Genomic DNA, 19,200 nt, shown 5'->3' with positions numbered 1-19,200 from the left:
AAGGAAGCTTGTAGCTCATTTTGAGTCCCATGCTTTATCTTGTGCCTCATTTCTCCGTATTTGCCGCACTTAGATTTTTATGACTCTTTGTATATCACGTTCTATCAGATAGTCGCAGCTATCAGATAGTTATTACCAGTATATAAATAAGCAAGTTGATGATCTGAGTTCACAGGGAATAAGCAGTCACACAGCGACTACTATTGCAGCAGTGGCGAGGTTTTATTACCACATGTACTCGACTGACCGGCTGACGAGAGACCATTATAAACCTGCAGGCGGCCGGAACCGCAAGTGCATTTACTTTCATTTATACGCCTTTTAATTACATAATTTACACGCCTGTTTTGCTTGTTACGAAAACATGCCATTCGGTAACGTAACGGTTTCACGGTTCACGCCAAATCTTTTCAGATATTCCGTAAATTTGTAGAAACCCGCCGCTGTCGTGGCTCACACGAGCGATAAATTTGCCGCCCTACTTGTTTCTCCACACTTCATTCTACTCGAACCTGGGCAACAACTTCCGTGGTATACAAAAGCGCTAGAGTGGAAGACGTTTGAGAATGGATTTTCTGGGCCCAAGCGGGAAGGTCATCTCTTTGAGGGCCCGCCTTTGCTGGCAAAGCCAGACTTGGGCTTTTTTCCACCGCATGGACACCGAACGACCTGGCTTTTAGGCTGGTCGCAATCTCTATGGCAACACTCTAAAGTAATTTGAATAGCGTTGTATCTAAGGCCTCGCTAGACGTACTATTCACAATAAAGGTGACCACCAAGAGCATCACAAAGATGGAACAGGTGAGCGATTACAGCCAACAGGCGGAGAGACGCCCCGTGATGGCGCGGGTCGTTCGCTCGGCTAACTCGTCCGCTTACTCGTGAGCTAGAGCGGCCTTCATATACCGGACGTAGGAACGTGTCAGAAATTGCTGTAGGCGTTGGCCTTGAAAGTAAACGGCCTTATCCGTGACGAACCCGTTTATGTTAGAACTGCTCTGAAAGGCGGAGAGAGCATCTACCAAGACTTTAGCGGTCGCACGGTGGGGGGTAGTAAAAATGAAGAAAACGGGTGCAACATTCTGTACTCACTACGACGAGCGGAACCGCTTTTCCAAATACACGCAACGGTTCCATAATATGGAGACTTATCTTTGCAAAAGGGCGCTTTGGCGATTCTACAGGCGTTTGAAGCAGATGACGCTCGAGGCAGCCTTTGTTTGGTCTGAGTGGCTTTGGTGGCAAAGAGCGAATAAATCTGATTTGGCTGATGGCAACAGGTGTGGTCGGAAGCCTCACGATCTGAAACGGTTCAGCATGGCTTCCTCTAGCATGAATTCAAATAGAAGAACTTCAGGATTTTTCTGGAGCATGGTCACCATGGAGACTTAACCCAGACTTGCAGGATGACATGTTACGAGAAATAGGGCCAATACCGTCGTTTATCGTCCCTTTTCGGAGTGCCGTCATACGGGTTTGGCTTACACTTATTGTTGGGGCGGTCAGCAAGTTCCACCCACAGCTGTACGGACGGATATGGTGCAGGTGCTTTTGGAACCCCTGAGAGAATGCCATCGAGAAGTACAAAGACCATTTGATATTGTAAACTTTGGTACCCAACGGGCGCGATTACTAGCTTCGACGACCTCGGGAGTATCACTTGGCCTATGTTGACGATCACGGATAAGAGCAAGGCGCGTTTAGCGTTTAAGACTCGTGCAACTGTACTGGACAGACATATCCCCCCCCAATTGTTGGCCGCGTCTCATAATGATTTTCCGGTGTATAACGCGGGGCGGCTTGCATTAGGACACTATACAGGGTCAACTTAACCACCTCAGTAAAGTTCGCTGAGGGAATAAACTTTTCTCTTCTGTTTAAATTGAATTGTCATGAAGGAGTTCTAGCCTTCTTACTTGCCTTCCGTCTGAGCCGACTTTGTTTAGGGAAAAAAACATATCTTGAATTTCTGTTTAAAAACGTCCCCATTATCCGGACTACGATTTCTATATCTTGCCATACTAAGGCGGGCTACGTAGGTATGACCTCACGCATCGTCCGACTCATCCTGGTGGCCATCGTCGATCTGCGGCCAAATATATTCCAGCTTTCTGTAGACCATCCAGGAAGCGGTGGATTAAGTCGTCTATATTTGCTTGACCCCCACCACTGCCATCAAATTTGCAACAATCACGAGATTCCATCGCTGAATACTGGCGATTGACAGGCCGGCGGGAGGGTATTATATACTTACAGCCGATCGCAATTGGAACTGCATAACATCATTAATACATCAATTTTACTATGTAGAAATATCGAATGCTATAGCAATAATACAGTTAGAGTAAGCGTATAATCCCTCAAGTAGTCAATTCCTACTCTGTGCAACTGACTCGGTAACTTTAGTGCACTTCTCTTACAATCCTGTTGTAATAATTGGTTATTCTGCTGAAATAACTGCCCCAACTCAGTTAAAAAATGTACTGCACTCATGTATACTGATACTTCAAGAAACAGTTCAATTTAACATCAAAATTGCCAGTATAAACCCACATAAATTTTACTCCATTTGTACATGTGAAGTTACATGCTGCGCAACTCTGAGACATAATCTAACTCAAACCCCACGTCTTCTTAGGTTATTCGCGCTTTCGCATTGGCATGTTGTGCGTATACCTCACTTTTCACTTCTATTACATTTACTCTTGGAAAAAATGTACTCATCGAAAAATATGAATCATAATCCAAGATGATTTATCTTTCATCGACGATTTCGGAAATCTCATTAAATCAGTATTAACCCTTACAGGAAAAAATTACGGTTCAAAAAAGTACTCACTCGCATATATGAATTAAGGTGGTTTATATTTTAGCAATTATAACTATTGGCAGCTCGTTGTTTTACCGTTAAATCGTAAATAAAGTAAAATATTGAAAACTAAGTCCCAAATATTAATGTCAAGTTTATTTTGTAGAGCTAGAAGAAAAACAAGTTCCAAGTACAGATTTTTGAGCAAATCACCAGGAACGGTTGATCTGCGTAAATTACCATTGGGCTTTATGATAAAAGAAACTTCTCAACCATGAAAAATTTTAATCTAATAAAGGGATATAAACCACATTATGAGACTGTTCCTCTTCTATGAACCACCGCAGAATCTAATCAGCTTTATGCCTCCCTCTATCAAAGATGGAACCTACCCTCGGAATAAGTATTTCAACGGTTATGGATCACTTCGGTAAAAAGAATCATATTACTTAATTAATAGAAATGGAAAAAGTCGCAAATCCGATACTACGCCTATTCGCCCAAAAACAAATAACTTATCAACATGAACTTTCCATCTGTTGTTTAAATTGAATAAAGTGCACAAAAAGGCAATTTGCTCACTACACTACGAACTATGGATAGAAAAAATCTGCCCCCAGAAACAAGTTAAATCAGTCAAAGAATATGGGCTATAGGCTAAGGTTAACTGATATTTCATCAATTATTTCGTAAATCAAGAGAATTAGCACTACGCTTCATTCCCTTATTAAAAATAATTTACTCAAAAAGAACCCCTACACTTGACAAATACGAAGCATATGCTATAATGGCTCATATTTCGTTCATTTTGAATCAATTAGGCAAAGTTAACAATGTTGCTACCGTACAGAACATATACTAAAAATGATTTTTTTGCGAAACTCAGTGTAGCATTTATACAACAGAGCCTGGAAAACCAATAGCCTTTCCACATAAACCCTTACGTGTGATAGAGCAAATAGCAAAATATGATCAAGTTGCACAAATAAATATCACGCTTAAGGAAAACGCTACGGAGACAAACTTTTAATTCAATCGACTCTATTTAGGATAAGGATTTAGGACAAGGATAAAGTTATAGTACCTTTAAAAAATTATCATCGGTTATCCTACCTCACTTAGCTTCTTTTTTTATTATTTTATCAACCTGTTTTAATATGTTTGCCAAAGGACTTAGTTAATTTGTCTTACTCTTAGCGTGTGTCATAGTCTTGCTCCTGATATGTTGGCTTTTTTATTTATATATATAGTATATTTCTCTAATGAAATTATGTAGACTCGTTAATGTTAACTAATTGACTTTGTCTCCGGGACATCACTAAGGCTTGATGTTTTTTTTGAATTTATTCCTTATATTAAATATTAAATAATTGTACACAACGCTGATTCTGTATATTTTAGGTGATCTCTTAATTCTGTTTCAAAGCTTAAGTATTTATCGCTTTTGAATAACAAGTATATTAAATACATTTTTTTACATTTTAGCATCTTTCCTTGATAATACACTAAACAGTTTTTTGTCACCTGAGCCACCCTTCCAGTACACACTAACAGAAAAATTGCTTGGAAAATCATTTAATATTCCCTTGGTAAAGATTTTCACTTTGTTGCCACATGGCAGAAACCGGCGCGAGATTTCATTTTCCTTTGCACTTCAAGCCCAAGAACTCATTTTATGTATAAAAACATGAATTAAATTTTTACTGGGTACAGGAATATGTAGGGTGCTTCGATACAGTTTGTCGCGCGCTTTTGACTTGTGCCGAGAACAATCCCCCGACATAGACTTCCATGTGAACATTCGGCTGCTATAAATATTTTGTCAAGGGAAAACACAAAATATAGCCTACTCCAGCCCCTTCAGTCCTCATAGACGTACATGAGGTATGTCATTAATGATTTCGCAGGATAACAAAATGGACAGTATACTTACTTGAGGAAGATTGAAGCTGCTTCCGGAAAAATATTCGAACATTCGGAAAAATAAATTGAAATAGTGCTTAAATAATTTTTGGACGAAAATCATCGATTAACTGCTACATATAAAAAAAAAAAGACATTTCGTTAGATCCAACTTTGCGCTTGCTTAGTAGAGCTTAGAAGTGATATTTCAATATATATTTTTCACAAATTCTTAATAGTTGCTAAGCTAATGGCAAAAAACCACCGATTTGCTTCTGTTAACATCAATAATAATAGCAGTGTAGTTATCGTGCTCCACGTAACTCGTTACCTTCCTGTAGTTATTTCTATAACCTGTTTCAATGAGTTCTTTAGGCGCTCAACCAGCTCTGAACTTATCCTATTTGGGCTTTTAGTATATATCTAAAACTTCATTAAAGTGTTCTTTAGCGTTGGCAGATTGACTCAATATATAGATATTTCCGAAACACACATAAATAGGGTCGATCGTTAGCTGATCCTTGGAGAACGAACATAAATTGATTTAATTGCGATTAATACAATGATGATTGAGATATTAACAAGACAAATTTTTTACATTAATCATTTTATTATAAATATTTAGCTATATCAAATGAAGATTGATTCGATTCTCGGGAAGTCGCCAAGATATAAAAATTCATTTTGTTTTTCAACATTAATAAACGTAGATACGTATGGATACATATTCTATTGTCAGGGTGGTATTCGTAGATGTAAGTTGTTATTAGTAAGTGGAAATGTTGTGTCTGTGTGTTGTCAGAAATGGTGCAAGAGCAACAATCGAACAACGAGTGTAAAGTTACCCAGTGCAGGACACTGCGAATCAATGTTTCATGTACTGGCATTTTTTAAGTCACAGAGTATGTGGCGGAGTACCAAATACTTTAAGGCTGTTAAATATTTCGGTTGTGAAGTAAATCGAGTTGGCATCATCCAAAACCCTGGAAGGCGTGGTACACGATAGCCGTTCCAGGAAAGCGATAGATGCAAGATTGTGAATATATCGGACCATTCGATTACAAGCTACTAATATGCATATTGTTGAGAGAAATTTTATGTCTAAAATGAAATAATGTTTAAATCTTATTGACGCACTATAGCAATATTTGAGGGTAAAATTGCAGTGTTATTGACAAGTTGTGGATACGTATCCTCAGCAATGCCCTAAGTGAACACGAGTCATCGGCGTCAGCCACAATGCAGAGCACATTAATTGTCGACTTGCGAATCGCGCGGACGGTAGTACTTGATGCATGCCAATGTCGATATCGGTACCGTTCCTGACGAAAGATAGTACCTGACGGAGGTCAGCACACTATTTAGACTCCGCCGAATGGTTCGTGAGTGCTGCATATTTCACAGAAGAACCGATTTTTAAGGCTTCGCGTTTAATTGTGAAGAATTTGTCCAATAAAGTAAGGGCTGTCAAATAAAAATGATTAGCAATTTTGAAATTTTTGTTAATACTGCATGGCGCGTTTTCGGAGACTTGGGCGGAGATTTTAAAACAAGGGCGATCAGTGCGGCCGCCAAACATCGAAACTGCAGCGATATTTAAAAAGGCCACTGCGAGAGCTACTGTCCTTTTAGGCTGCACTTTTAAGAATATATAAGAATAAGTAAGTGAGAAAGACTTCACTTGTGCCTCCAAGCGCGTCGCTGAAGGTAATTTTGCCTTGACGTGTCTCTAAATAGCCGCAGACATTATTGTAGACTACTCTCTGGGCGTCATTTTAAAGTTGTTCGTATGCAAGTATGATTTCGTGCTGTTCATCGGGGCCATATTAGAGTTCTTTGACAATCTCGTCGTTCACGTTGATTTTTGGATTTTTTTGTACGGAAAAAAACTGAGGCTACGCAGGGACTTGTTATACTCCGTTTACCTGTTCTGAATGTACGATAGCGCTTAACAGTAGCGGGCTTCACCGATTCGTCGACGTCACGCTGCGCATCGACATGCATCCATTACGGACGAAGTCTTCAATCATAATATTCTTATGCATGGTCTACAGGTAAAGTCAATAGACTAGTTTGCTCGTCATCAAGATGATCGCAAACAGATCTTGAACTGCCTGTGGCATCCGTATGGTGTCAGCATCTGTCTTGTAGTCTCAATTTTTGTTATCGAAAAGGAGTTTTCTGTATGCAGACCTCTTCGAATGTGACAAGATGACCCGAGTCGGTTGCTTTCAATGTTTCGAACCGTGTAGGTCCACGGACGCAATAGAGTAAATTACGCAGATATTAGACCTTATTTCTGAACAATGTGTCCCTAGGACTAGCAGGCAAATACGTTACCCACTAAGCTATCATCCCGTAAATCTCAGTTTAGTGGTATACTGTACACTCGTGAAAGGACATTTGGTGCTCCTGGGTTAAGTACAGGTGAACTCGCTTAGCAAGAGGTATTCGGAAGTTTAGTACTAGATGAGCTTAGTAGTAGATAATTAGGAAGCTATGTATTTGTGAAACAGCTTGGAAGGGCCCGATTTGTAAGCCGTTATGGTACTGTTCTATCTCATCAACCTTAAAGGTAGCCTTGTCGCTACTCTTCACTATGTACCTCATAACATATTTAATCAAATTTGATAAAAGAGCATATGTCGACGTAAAAGTAGTAATCGGTTTTCAGGACGCGGGCGTTGTATTTTTTGGCATAATTAACATGCTGCTGAAGCTTTGTGAGGCAGATGAAGACAACAATCTTGGGAGAGCGATACATCTGTTGAATAGTCGTTGTCGGCGTACAATGTACACTCTCTCTTGGGCCTGGAAAATCCTTTTTAGCAATGAATGAAGATCAAACAAACGAATTGTAAATCGTGTATTTCAGCACTAGCGTGTGAATTTCTGCGCTGGCAACTTCAGCCTACACAAATTTGACGTGCGATTCTGGCGGGGGACTTGTTTCCTCATCAAGCCAATGTAGAATGTAGGCAAGCGAAAGCCTTCGTTTTTGGTTTCTTGCTAGACAGGCATTAAAATCCAAGCCTCCGTATGTGAGAGCGTATGAGAAGGTTTCTTTTTAACTGGAACATTCGATCAATTTTGGCCGATGTTCAGGCCGATGTTCAGGCCGATAGAATTTGGGAAAGTGGTGAATAATGTCTCGCCATTGCATGTTACACTTTATAGTTGTGAACGAAAATGTGATGTACGTTATCGCTCCGTATGAGCTACTATCTTTAAATGTCGAAAAGAAGATGCACCGTTTTTCCGCAAGGCCTAAGTCGTAATCATTATCAATTGCGTCAGTGAGAAACTTATGTTATTGCTTGGAGAAACCGTTGATTTAATTGAATACGCCCCAGTCGTCATTGCCATGTTGACAAGGGACTGTTGGTACGGATGGCCCGCTTGGTACAGATGGTTAAATATACCAGGCCATTTTATAATGCGGTACGCGTAGTAGCAGAGTGTGTAGTTTCCTCTTGTCACAGGACGAAAGCAGGAGTACGTACTAAAGACTGTCGAAAGATAGGTGTGATTCCGAAATGAACTTGAGTTCGGCTGCACGTGGATTAGATACAAGTTGATCGTCAGGGGTGATTCAGTGTCAATAGAATGGTACGTCGAAACGTTATAGAGAGGCCGCGCCTGCATAGTGGTCTTTAATCCATATTAATATTGATACAAACTTTGCATACGTTACAACTTCTCTCCTTTGCTGTTGTAGGGTAACGAATATAAAAATTCGTCCGTCGGAGCATAACCTCTAGAACTTGAACAATGGCGTAATTTGGGACGATCCACAATATGCGGTCAAAATTCATTAGCGGCTTGAGGATCTAGGAAATAAATTTAGAGAAATGAATATGCATTCTCATCTGCTAGCATTAGTGGGCCTATTTGATGATAAAGGGCTCCTTGTTATTTAAATTAAGAAAGGATGGCAAATACTTTTGGAAAAATGCTACCGCCTGTTATCGCAAGACGACGTTATGTGAAAAAGCGTATTATGTTGCCCGCAGGCTGTACGAAACATTTCCGTGCTACGCGTGGTGGTTCTGCGCGTTAAGCTCCGCGGGTAGATGTCCTTTTTTTTACCTTCCTTGCAGTAAAAAAATTTATCTCTTTAAACACCAAGACTTTACAGTAATGACACACTTTTTTCGACAGGGGGCTGTTTTGGTTTCTTCTTTGTTGGCCAGGCTTTCAAGTGGCAACCAAAAAGAGTATTGATCGGCTTGTAGCTAAAGTGGAAGTCGGTTATGCGTCTAGAAGAGTTAAGAAATAAGTGTCCGGACAGACTATAGAAAAAGGCTCAGATATCTTTTTCACTCTTTGTATTTTATTTGTAACGCAGTTTATAAAAGCGGTGACTTCCGGCAAGCAGTGCCTCGACATCACAACACAGGTGAGTAGACGTTTCGAGTGTCATAACTTGCTCGCAGTTTTCAGCGATAATAATATGTCAAAATCAGTTAAAGCAGCGGAGGCAACTTAGATGGTATTTTCATGCCACACAATTCGGACACGAGTGGGCACAGCTTTGCTTTCAATATTTCTGTCATCGTCCGACGGGTATCGTATTCAGTGATTGCAGCGGATGAGCGTAACGTTATAGGTATCACGAGGTTTCCTTCCTAAAAGCAAAAGGATATTTCGAATAGGCAGGTGAACACAGATAGAACACAGTTATACACTTTTTAAATTAGCACGGACTATGCTGGTACCCGCCGTAATACTCCTCAACGATGCTGCAGTTTGTTTTAAAACATGGAACATGAGAAAGGGGTTGATCTTGTCTGTTTATGGCCAAGCAAATTAACATCATGCTTTATTTGCAAAATTTTTCTTCCAAGGTCCAAAATAATTGTTCAGTTGTTTCATTTTCTGCACTGTTATTCCCAGGGCGGAATCGTATCGATTTTAATATGGAGTATGGATAAGTATGGATATACCAGATACGCCCGCGGTATTTGCTCTTTACCTACAAAAGTATTGAACATATTCTTTACTTATTTATGTGCAAAAAAGCTGTTTGTATTTATTATTAATATTTTTTTATGGAAGTAGGGTCGATTGACCTCCTACTCTTTTAAAATTTTTGTTGTTATGCTTAAAAATTCTCTTAATTTTATAATTTTGGGGGGCCCATATCGACTTTGTTTTGTGATTCTTTTGTTGATGATGATTTTTTCGCTATTGATGTAAAGGTTGTACTATTGAGCAATGGGGTTCCGGCTGCATTGCAGGAAACTACGAATGACAATAATTTGTTTCGCTACTCTTTTTAAGAATGACCTAGACATTTTTAAGGGCTTCGCATGCGACCAATAGTACCGCATAGTTAACCGCGTCTAAATATGGGATCTTCGAAGGAAATGGGACGTCTTTTATTGTTATACTGTTGTTCTGACTTGTCATAGCAAAGCACAATTGTAGTGAAAATTGATGTCACTACATTCTGCAGTAGAATCCTGACACAATAATTATGGGCAGTAGAATTCCATCAGTAGCATTTTATTTTATAATTTGTTCTCGCCAATGTCCACGCACAAGTAAGAGTACCCAACGTCATTATCATTTAACTATATATTCGGAAATAAGTGTCTGCATAGATTTTCAATGTCTGCATCGTTACCTCGTTTGAGCACTGGCGGTAGCTGGCAGAAATTACCTGACCACTATACCCTAAAGGATCATCTTTACTGCGTCCGATCAACAACTTCGAAGGCTTGTCGTTCGGTCAAGAGACATTCGCTCCGATAATAAATGCTGTTGGGTGAAGAAAATTTGCAACTTGGATATTTTTTTCTTGTATTATATATAATATATATTTTTTGACTTTACTATCCTGTACTGAGAGTGCGCAAATCCTCCTCAGAGCATTGAAACTCACTAAGCTGTTATTTTTGTTTAGACACTCGCCAATATGCTTATAGCTTTCTTTATTGCTTGTTTAAAAGTAGCTCGTGGGTGTTTACGATATCGCTTTTTTTCAGTAATGCTGTATTGTAATTACTGTAGAATGGTTGCGTCCTCGGTGAGCTGGCAGATTAAAATCCTCTAGCTTTTCGCCGAAATCCTTTGATTGACTTGAAGATTACTATGAGCTTTATCATGTCGACGGTAGCCATAGTCAAAAAGTTACAATCTTGAGCAATTCATTCTTAAAAATGTTCTATATGTTTTATGGACCGGCATCGTTAACATAATCATGAAGAGACCGCAGTCTGCTTGACGCATCTGTATTTGTTTGGCACCTTTAATAGCCTTCTACTAATGGACATCGTTGAGTAATCCTTTAAGTAAGCAAGTCTTTTTGAATGCTTCGATGAGGATTCCTTTATGTGCTTTCAGTTATCAGACACATGAGTCCAAATTATGAAGTGAACATTATTATTAAAATTGCTATGTGAAGACACTAAAGTACTTTGACAGTAACTGTGAGGATTCATTTGTTATTGGCCCATGTGTATAATCTAAGTGTATAACTTTGGGTACCTTTTCGAGACTTGACCGTTTTTCATACAGCGAAATTATGCGCATGTTTTAACGTTAATCTGTAACGTTCACGATCTCTATTTGGAGCCTAGATTTTAGCTTGCCAAATGCATCGTAAATTAAGAAATGAGGCTTGATATCATATCATCGTGGTAGAATATGCACCCGACTTTTAAAATCGGCTATCCTATTTATCTGTTGATGGAACGTCTACAAGCCTTTGAGACTTTTTACAATGTGATCTAAAATTTTTTTCATGAGAAATGCTCATATGTTCTATTCAAAACGAAGATTAACTTTGTCTTGTGTTTTTTTCCATCTTTTTAGGTTTTCTACATTTTTCTCTAAAAATGAACCAAGGATTTTCTTTCAATAAAATGAACTTTACATTAGCCGCTTCAACTTTTACATTGATGTCTAATAGAAGTTCACTCAATAAAACGTTCGAAAGCAACTCATCATCTCACTTTATGATTGAGCATAATAAGATTCTCGCCATTACCATTAAAAGATACCCATCTTAGGTAAAAATGTGTCTGTTGCATTTTTATTCAGCTCATCTAAGTCTACTAATGGACGTCCAGGAAACTTTCTTTTAAATGAACTCAATCTTCGACATTTTCAACACGAAAACAAACTTAGATCAAGCATATAATGCATTTCGATTCGACCATAGAGAACTTTATATTAGTGTCAAGAAATACCTCACCTACAATTCCCACCGGAAAAGAGTTCATCCAATCAACTTTATTTCCGCGCAAACCGAAGATGAAGCAGTAGTGACCCATGAAAAAGTAGCCCAACATGACTATTTTAAGGTAGCACTTTAGTTAAACAAACCCGCTACCCAGTATTTAGTAGGACAGATAAATAGATCGATAGGTGTTAGAATAACATGCGGGCTCCGTTCTGCGCCTACTTTGCTATTGATCAGTTTATTAAATCTGATTTGTTTGCGGAAGATAATGGAATGTATGGGCCTACCACAGACTAATAGTTACCGTGTAGAAGTTACCATGACCTAGCTACCGCGGTACTGTTGTGTTATTATGTGTGAAGAGAGCGCAGGCTTCTAAGCCTAACGTTGACAACGTAAGATCGAAACGGTATGAATATGAATAATAGAATCGGTAATAAGTAAAGAGCAATGAGGCCTTATACAGCGGTTGGAAATACGTTCGTCTAGGTAGCATGCGTGTGAAGCTGGCCCACATTGTTCTTGAATGCGAATGTGTAAACTATTGGTCGCTGCAAAGGAACGTGAACCGGGTCATTGTGGAACAGTGCGCATAACAGTAGGTCGTCTTTCTCAGTCAGGAAGGCTTTGAAATAGTCGAAAGCCCGGATCCGATTCAAAACAACGTACAGTTCACTGTGGGTACTTCCCTGAACGACGTTAAGATGTTTTCGAGCATTTAAATTTGGGCCTTGTAAATGGTCATGACGAAACAACTATAGGAAATTAAAGGGGAAAGAAGGGGTACATCCACGTCGTTGGCGAGTGAGCTTGTTCTCTCAATCGGCAACTAGAAGGCGTGATCTTGGACTCTGCCCGCGGCGATTTTCGCAACAGGAAAATTAAAGCAACTCGTAAACAACCACAGCTGATAACAGATCAAAAGTACAAAGGGGCTCAAAAAAGTCTCAGAAAATTTAACCGTCAGAGCTTATCTAAAAAACTTGATTGCCAATAGGTACTCTTCTCTCGAAAAGACCTTCCAGTTTCTATATAAAAAATGTTGATTTATCAGGAATGGCGTTTTACGCCATTTTAATATGTTTTCAGACTTTTCTAATTTAAACCGTATCGTGCATACTTCGGTTTACAGCACCGAAATTTTTCAAGACTTTCATAAAAACTGGCAATAACATAGGCCATTGATTTCACACAAAAAAGAAGTTTTTAATTTTGATGGGAAGTTCGTGTAGTGTAAAGCGATTAGGTAATTGCTGGTCTTCGCTCAATGTCCAATGAAACGCATTACTTTCCTCGTGGCTGCGACTTTACTTACTTCCTTTTTGAAAAGAAATTCGGTTGATTGACCCTGTGTATAGGACCTTTTCAGACGTAGTGATAAGCTGCACGGTACTCATAAATATGTAAAAAAAAAAACGTTTCTTGCCCATTGCAACTACAGTTTGAGTTAAACTAATCTAATTTCAGGTTGCACGTTGTTCACACATCAGTGACATCAAAAGAGTTCCGGCTTGCAGCCCGCAGGCTTGTTGGATTTTTGTTCTTGATTTTCTGTATAAGCACACTCGTTTTCTACAAATACATAGCCGACACTAACACTTCAAGCTACCGAATTGAATTGTGGACGGGTAAGCTCTTTGTTTTAAATTTTAATTGATATTTTAGATATTTACATTCGCTCTAGATATGTTATAGCGTTCGAAGTACTAATTGGGTATCGCATGTAATCACACAGAAGATTATGAAAACTTTCCGCGAAAAATACCGTGAAAACAAATGATCAGCCAAATTTTGAAATTTACTTGAATTTGCATCTGTTTTCTTAGCAAGTGATAGACAGTGTGGGTATAAAACAATTTTTTGTAATGTAGTTGTATGAATGAAATTATATAGAAACCGACACAAACGTGCCATTTTTAATTTTGGAATTTTGGAATCTTGATAAGCTGCGTGCTCGATACCTCTACGATTTATTTTAGCTAAAATTCTCGCAAAATTTTTGGCATCATTCCGATGTAAGAAAATGCACAGAGTATTGCATACACATTTTAACAAAGAAAGATTCTCAAATTCCTACTTTAGACAGATAAACTTGACTCATTTTCTTAAAACTTTTTAGCTTTGGTATAACGTAGCAAAGTCACAGCATAGGCAAGCACGATTTTTTAAAATTCCATCGTGCCTCTAAAACCTTTGAAAAAAACTGGTTTCAATATCTCAAGTCCATCCTAAAAACGACATTTTTGTAAACTTGACTCTTACTCATATTTTAGTCCCTTCTTTTTAACATTTCATACTTTATGCTGATTCAGTTCCATTTCCAAAGCGACACTACGCTCAAAGTAGTTGCCTCTTCAAACGCGGTGTTTTAGAAAAGTTGAACGGCATTTGCTTATTCCTCCCGTAACCTTAAATGTAAGAAAATTTTGCCCAATGATTCCAAAAAATTGGATTGAAAGTTGACATTTAAGTATACATGGCCACTTGAGCCACAGGTAAAATTTATGTGACTGAATAAGTATTCAGTCACATAAATTTCACCCGACCAGTATTCATCTTGATTAATTTGATACCGAACGTATTAAATTGTCGAGTAAGTTCTCACGGCTATATAAATTGTGCTTCGTTGTCTATTACTTGTCGAGTGCTTAGTACAAACCTAACGTTTTTTTTTCCCTGCTTTAGCATTTGGTTATCTGTGTTTTTTCGGATCATTTAGTTTGGAGTCTGTAGTTCAGGTGAAATCTTGCATTTCAAGAGCGATTAATATCTGCATTTTCAAATACACAGAGATAGCTAACATAAAGACCGCAATAATATCAGGAAAAATGATTACATTATTCAAAAATAATGAATAATAAGCAGAATCAAACTGATTTTCGAAGAATAATCCAAAGCTATTATAAACAAAATAGATTCAAGGGGTGACTTCAATGGAAACGGTCTATGTTTTTTATATTTTTCATATTTTTCGATTTCTATTCAATTTTTAGTCGTTCTCAAACGACCTACTATGAACAAGCAACCTCTCGTTGTCCTTACGCAAAATCTCTTTGTGAAGGGAGATTTTAAATGCATGACTGCGGGTTACATTCGTCAAAGGGCTTTTTTTCCCAAGACGGCTGAACTTAGTCCGTTGAGACCATACTCACTAACCAAGAAATACATGACTTTGTTGTTGTATAGTTTATATAAAGCATATTTTCTTTTTCATAACTGTTAAGAGCTTTACATGACGTTATCTGTACTGCAGCTATCAGCATAATGTTAGGATATAGCAAATTACAGTATTCACAAAAACACGCATTTTTATGATCGTGGTAACTATCAGTTTTACAGCAGAAGCGAAGAAACGCATGAATTGCACATCTGCTGAGTGTGCGGTGTATTATACTAAATATTTATTTTCACTTTGAGCTATTTATTGCCTTAATTCTATGAATTAAGGTCAAACATTTTGTCTTCATAATTTTTAGTAAACTGGAGGTATATGGCTGTACCTGGTGGTAAGTATTGTTTCTTCGTAGAGTAGAATTCTTCGGGAAAGGGGGTGTACCTGTCATTAGATACACGAGTCGTTTCTCCAAGGTGAAATATAGCCTTATGGGAGCCCTTTTAGGAAAGTATGTGTAACCCTGTCCCGAGGAGCAAGATGAGAGGACAGAAGTTTCTTGCAGTACATCTGTGTCTTCGCAGGAAGCTGTGGATTTGTTTTCTCCTAAAAGAGACGAAGCGCTGTTTTCAACGAAATCTTCTATAGCTATCTAATTAAGAATGCCAATACTAGGGCTTTTTGACCTCTTCCTTTTATGTGTGCTTCAAACGGCTCAAAGCGCTCAGAGTCAGCGTGACACCTCTGTGCGTGTATTTTTCCATGTTTTCAAATGCTTTTCGTTCAGTAGAAGCATGTCGGATTTTGCTGAGTTTTCCCCCTGTTGTGAACTTCACGACTTCCATTTTCTATATGCTAATTTTTAATATCCAAGATGTACGAAGTGATGCTCCATGAGGCTTGCTGCTAGTTGCTAACTGTTACTGTACACCACAAGGTCATTTCACCACAAAGGTTTTTTAGTTGTTATTCTTGGAAGTATTGCAAACAACGGCAGGAATACACTCTTCTGTATAATTAATCGGTATTACGTTACTGCGTCCTTTATCATTATTTTACTTGTTGCACTTGCAGGACGGGCATCAGGATATGTGGGATACTAGTAAGCACTTAAATCCACGATCCACAGTCGAAGGCGGGCGAAGTTCGCAAGCCGACAGAAACGCTAAATAAAAACTGACCTTTTCGTAGCAGCAGTCTTTAACGTCATTGAGGAGCATCTTTATACGCTTTTCATAATCCAGTAGGGTTAGATACCGGGTCAATTCCTTGACTAGGTCTGCTGTTTATCTGCTTCTGGCGCCTATTATTTTTATAGCAATAATACTATAGCGTTCCTTTTCAGTTATAATGCAGTTATCTTGAAACATTAATATCTTCGTCTTGCCAGCGCTATTGTACGACGCTAAGACGTCATCGCTGGGATGACTTCGTTTATTTGTGCGTGTTCATACGCGGCATATCCCGTCAATTTTTCGCACCAAGAATGGTTTTAATCTCTGTTTCGGTAGGAATTAATATGTTTGTACCGTTTGTAGGCGGAGGCTGACAGAAGACTTACTGACTAATCGGGATCTTCACAGTTCCACTTACTAATATCTACCTTCGTGTATATCCTCCTATCTACTAATATTGGGTGGTCGAAAAAGTATTGACCATTTTCATAGATAGATGGCTTCAAACTAATATATCTCAAATAATATGGGTAGCGTCGAGTCGACCAATTATGAAAAAGTTGATAAAATTATTTTGAAAATCGAGCATGATCAACACGTGATTAGTCATGACATCGTCAAAAAATTAAATAACCATTGCCAAGCAAGTGTAAATATTTTGAAGAAAACAGGCTCGGAAAAACAACTCGATGTATAGGAGCTGATGCAAAAAAATTCACTCGATTGTATTTCCATCTGAGAAACTGTACAGATACGCAACGAAAGCAAGTCATTTCCAGGGTGATTGATTATATGTGATGAAAGCTAAACCATATACAGCAATGACATGCAAATAGAAATATCGTGCTCCGAATTTGTGGTAAAGCCTAGACTAACGCCGAAGAACGTAGTGCCGTGTTTGGTGAGATCAGATAGGAATCTTGCACTATAAGTTACTGCCGTTTGATTAATTGATTGATTTGAGCATCTGTAATGTATACTGTAAATAATTAACAAGATTCCAATGAGCTATTAAAAAAATTGAACAAAACTGGGAAAAAGAAAATGCGTTGTTTTCCACCATAACAATGCCTGAGAGTAACTTCTTTCTTCCCATTCTTCTTTAAAAATGTCTCCATTATTTTATTCTATTTTATCTTCACAGTGAACAGCACTAAAGTTTCTTATCCTGGCTTTGGTGACTTCAAAGCTGTGTACGTATGGATTACCTTTAGCGGCTGTAGCATCAACCATCCGACCGGTTGTTGACCGAACGATGTCGTCTCCAAAGATTTTATGACAGTGGGCTCATACAAGGCATTGCTGATTCTGGAAGGGCAACTCCGAACACTTAATATTTCGCTTAATATCGCGAAATAAAGCGAAATGGCGGCCTTTATAATAGATCCTCTGGCCCTGATGCTGTAACTTTTTACCAGAGGTTTTGCTCTCAAGAAACTGTATTTAAAGGATCTATGGCAGCGGCATGCGTAGTAATCGATATGTCGACGCCATTCTTACCACAATAGTGTATGGAGTTTTCCTACATAGCCTTTTTGCACGGTACTGCCATGCCTAGAGTAGGTCGTACTGGAAGCCCGAAAAATGCTCTAGATCCAATCAAGATCACTATTAATTTGATCTTATATTGCTTTGCTGTAGCATGGCAAAAGTCGAACTAATGTGTCTTGTTCTCATATCAGTTCTAGCTTGCGTGTGACTACATGTTCACGAAGAACAACTACGGACACACAGGGAATCTCTTCTTACTTTTTCTAAAACCGTCGGTGCTGGAAATGGTACTACGCCACTTCAAACAGCTTCTCATTTGCACATTTTCCTAGCTCTTCTGATTTTTTAGTTGTTTATTTTGTATTGCTGACGTGATGTGTGGGTAATAACTTTTCTGTAGAAAGACAGATTGATAACAGAATGGCGCCGTTTATGGTGCTCCACAGTAATGGTGCCAGGATAAAACCCTTCGAAGAACAGTTTCAATCGACAAGCCGCTGAACGCAATTCTTACATGCAACATCACGCCTTAAAAAATATATCTTTTATTACTGACCGCCCTTCTGAGTTATTTCAATTTCTTAAGGGCTCGTTTAGTTACTGCAAACATCCCACGTTTTTTTCAGAAACCTTATTGTGCCTACGCAGTCAGTTTTTTCATCGGAATCCCTTAACAGCTGCCCCATTATAGCATTAACAAAGATGCCTAGTTTGCCACTACATATGAAGAATATTTGTGGTGATCTCAGCCTATCTTTTAAAAAAGACATTGATGGTTAAAACGGAAACACCACACATTTCATGCGTTTTTTTCCCTTTTAATATATTCTTCTGTCCACCCTATCCACTATGACGTGTTGACTTTTGCCTTGAAGGTCTGAAACGTTCTTGTATTCTGTTCTATCAAACTCAAAACGCCTTAAATTAAATTATTATAATAAATTTTTGACTTTTCTTTCCCTAGTGGATCAGTTCTTCTTTGTTCGTTCTCTAACATTTCGCTAACTTATAAAAAGATTCTTCCACTTTCTTCAAAATACCCCATTTATCATTTGTCCTTACTTCTTAAGATTGCCTTTCGTAAAATTACTATATACCTTTTGTATTCCGCCGTTGCTAACGTTTCCTTTCGCCGATTCCTATTTTAGTCTGCGTTATTTTCTCTGAGTTTCTTCTCGAGCCTAATATTTGCTTAGGTTAGATAGCATTTTCAAGTTTTCTATTTCCACTAAGGTTTTGTTTTGATAGCTTTCTTTAGCTTGTAATTATTATCTCTCTCCATGGTTATCTGCTGTTCTAGAAGCTCCGTCTCATAGGTTGGATGGTAATCCAACGGAAGAAATACCAACACTATCATGAGAAGTCGGCATGATGCTTTCGCTTAACGTACCCAGGTCATGCAGTTCCCGTGACGGTAGCTTAGTGAGTAACTCATTTGCCTGGTAATCTTAGAAATACGTTATGGTTTAAATTCGAAGCCCTAATTCGTTTCGTGCTGGCGGCCAGCTGGCTGATAGAATAC

General features: G+C 38.6%; 1 protein-coding gene across 1 annotated transcript in view; it reads left to right on the top strand.

The window, feature by feature from the left end:
• Nucleotides 1-19,200, top strand: part of LOC111243711 (uronyl 2-sulfotransferase-like) — a 38,650-nt gene that overhangs the window by 3,288 nt on the left and 16,162 nt on the right. Inside the window, exon 2 of the mRNA XM_086980346.1 lies at nt 13,368-13,528. Within this exon, the coding sequence (XP_086836472.1) occupies nt 13,368-13,528 (161 nt within the window). The remainder of the gene's footprint in view (nt 1-13,367; nt 13,529-19,200) is intronic.

Source organism: Varroa destructor, unplaced genomic scaffold (assembly GCF_002443255.2).
Source record: "Varroa destructor unplaced genomic scaffold, Vdes_3.0 BEIS01000002.1, whole genome shotgun sequence".
Classification (NCBI taxonomy): domain Eukaryota; kingdom Metazoa; phylum Arthropoda; class Arachnida; order Mesostigmata; family Varroidae; genus Varroa; species Varroa destructor.
The sequence above is the reverse complement of the archived record's forward strand: the minus strand, read 5'-3'. Positions and strand labels throughout refer to the sequence as shown.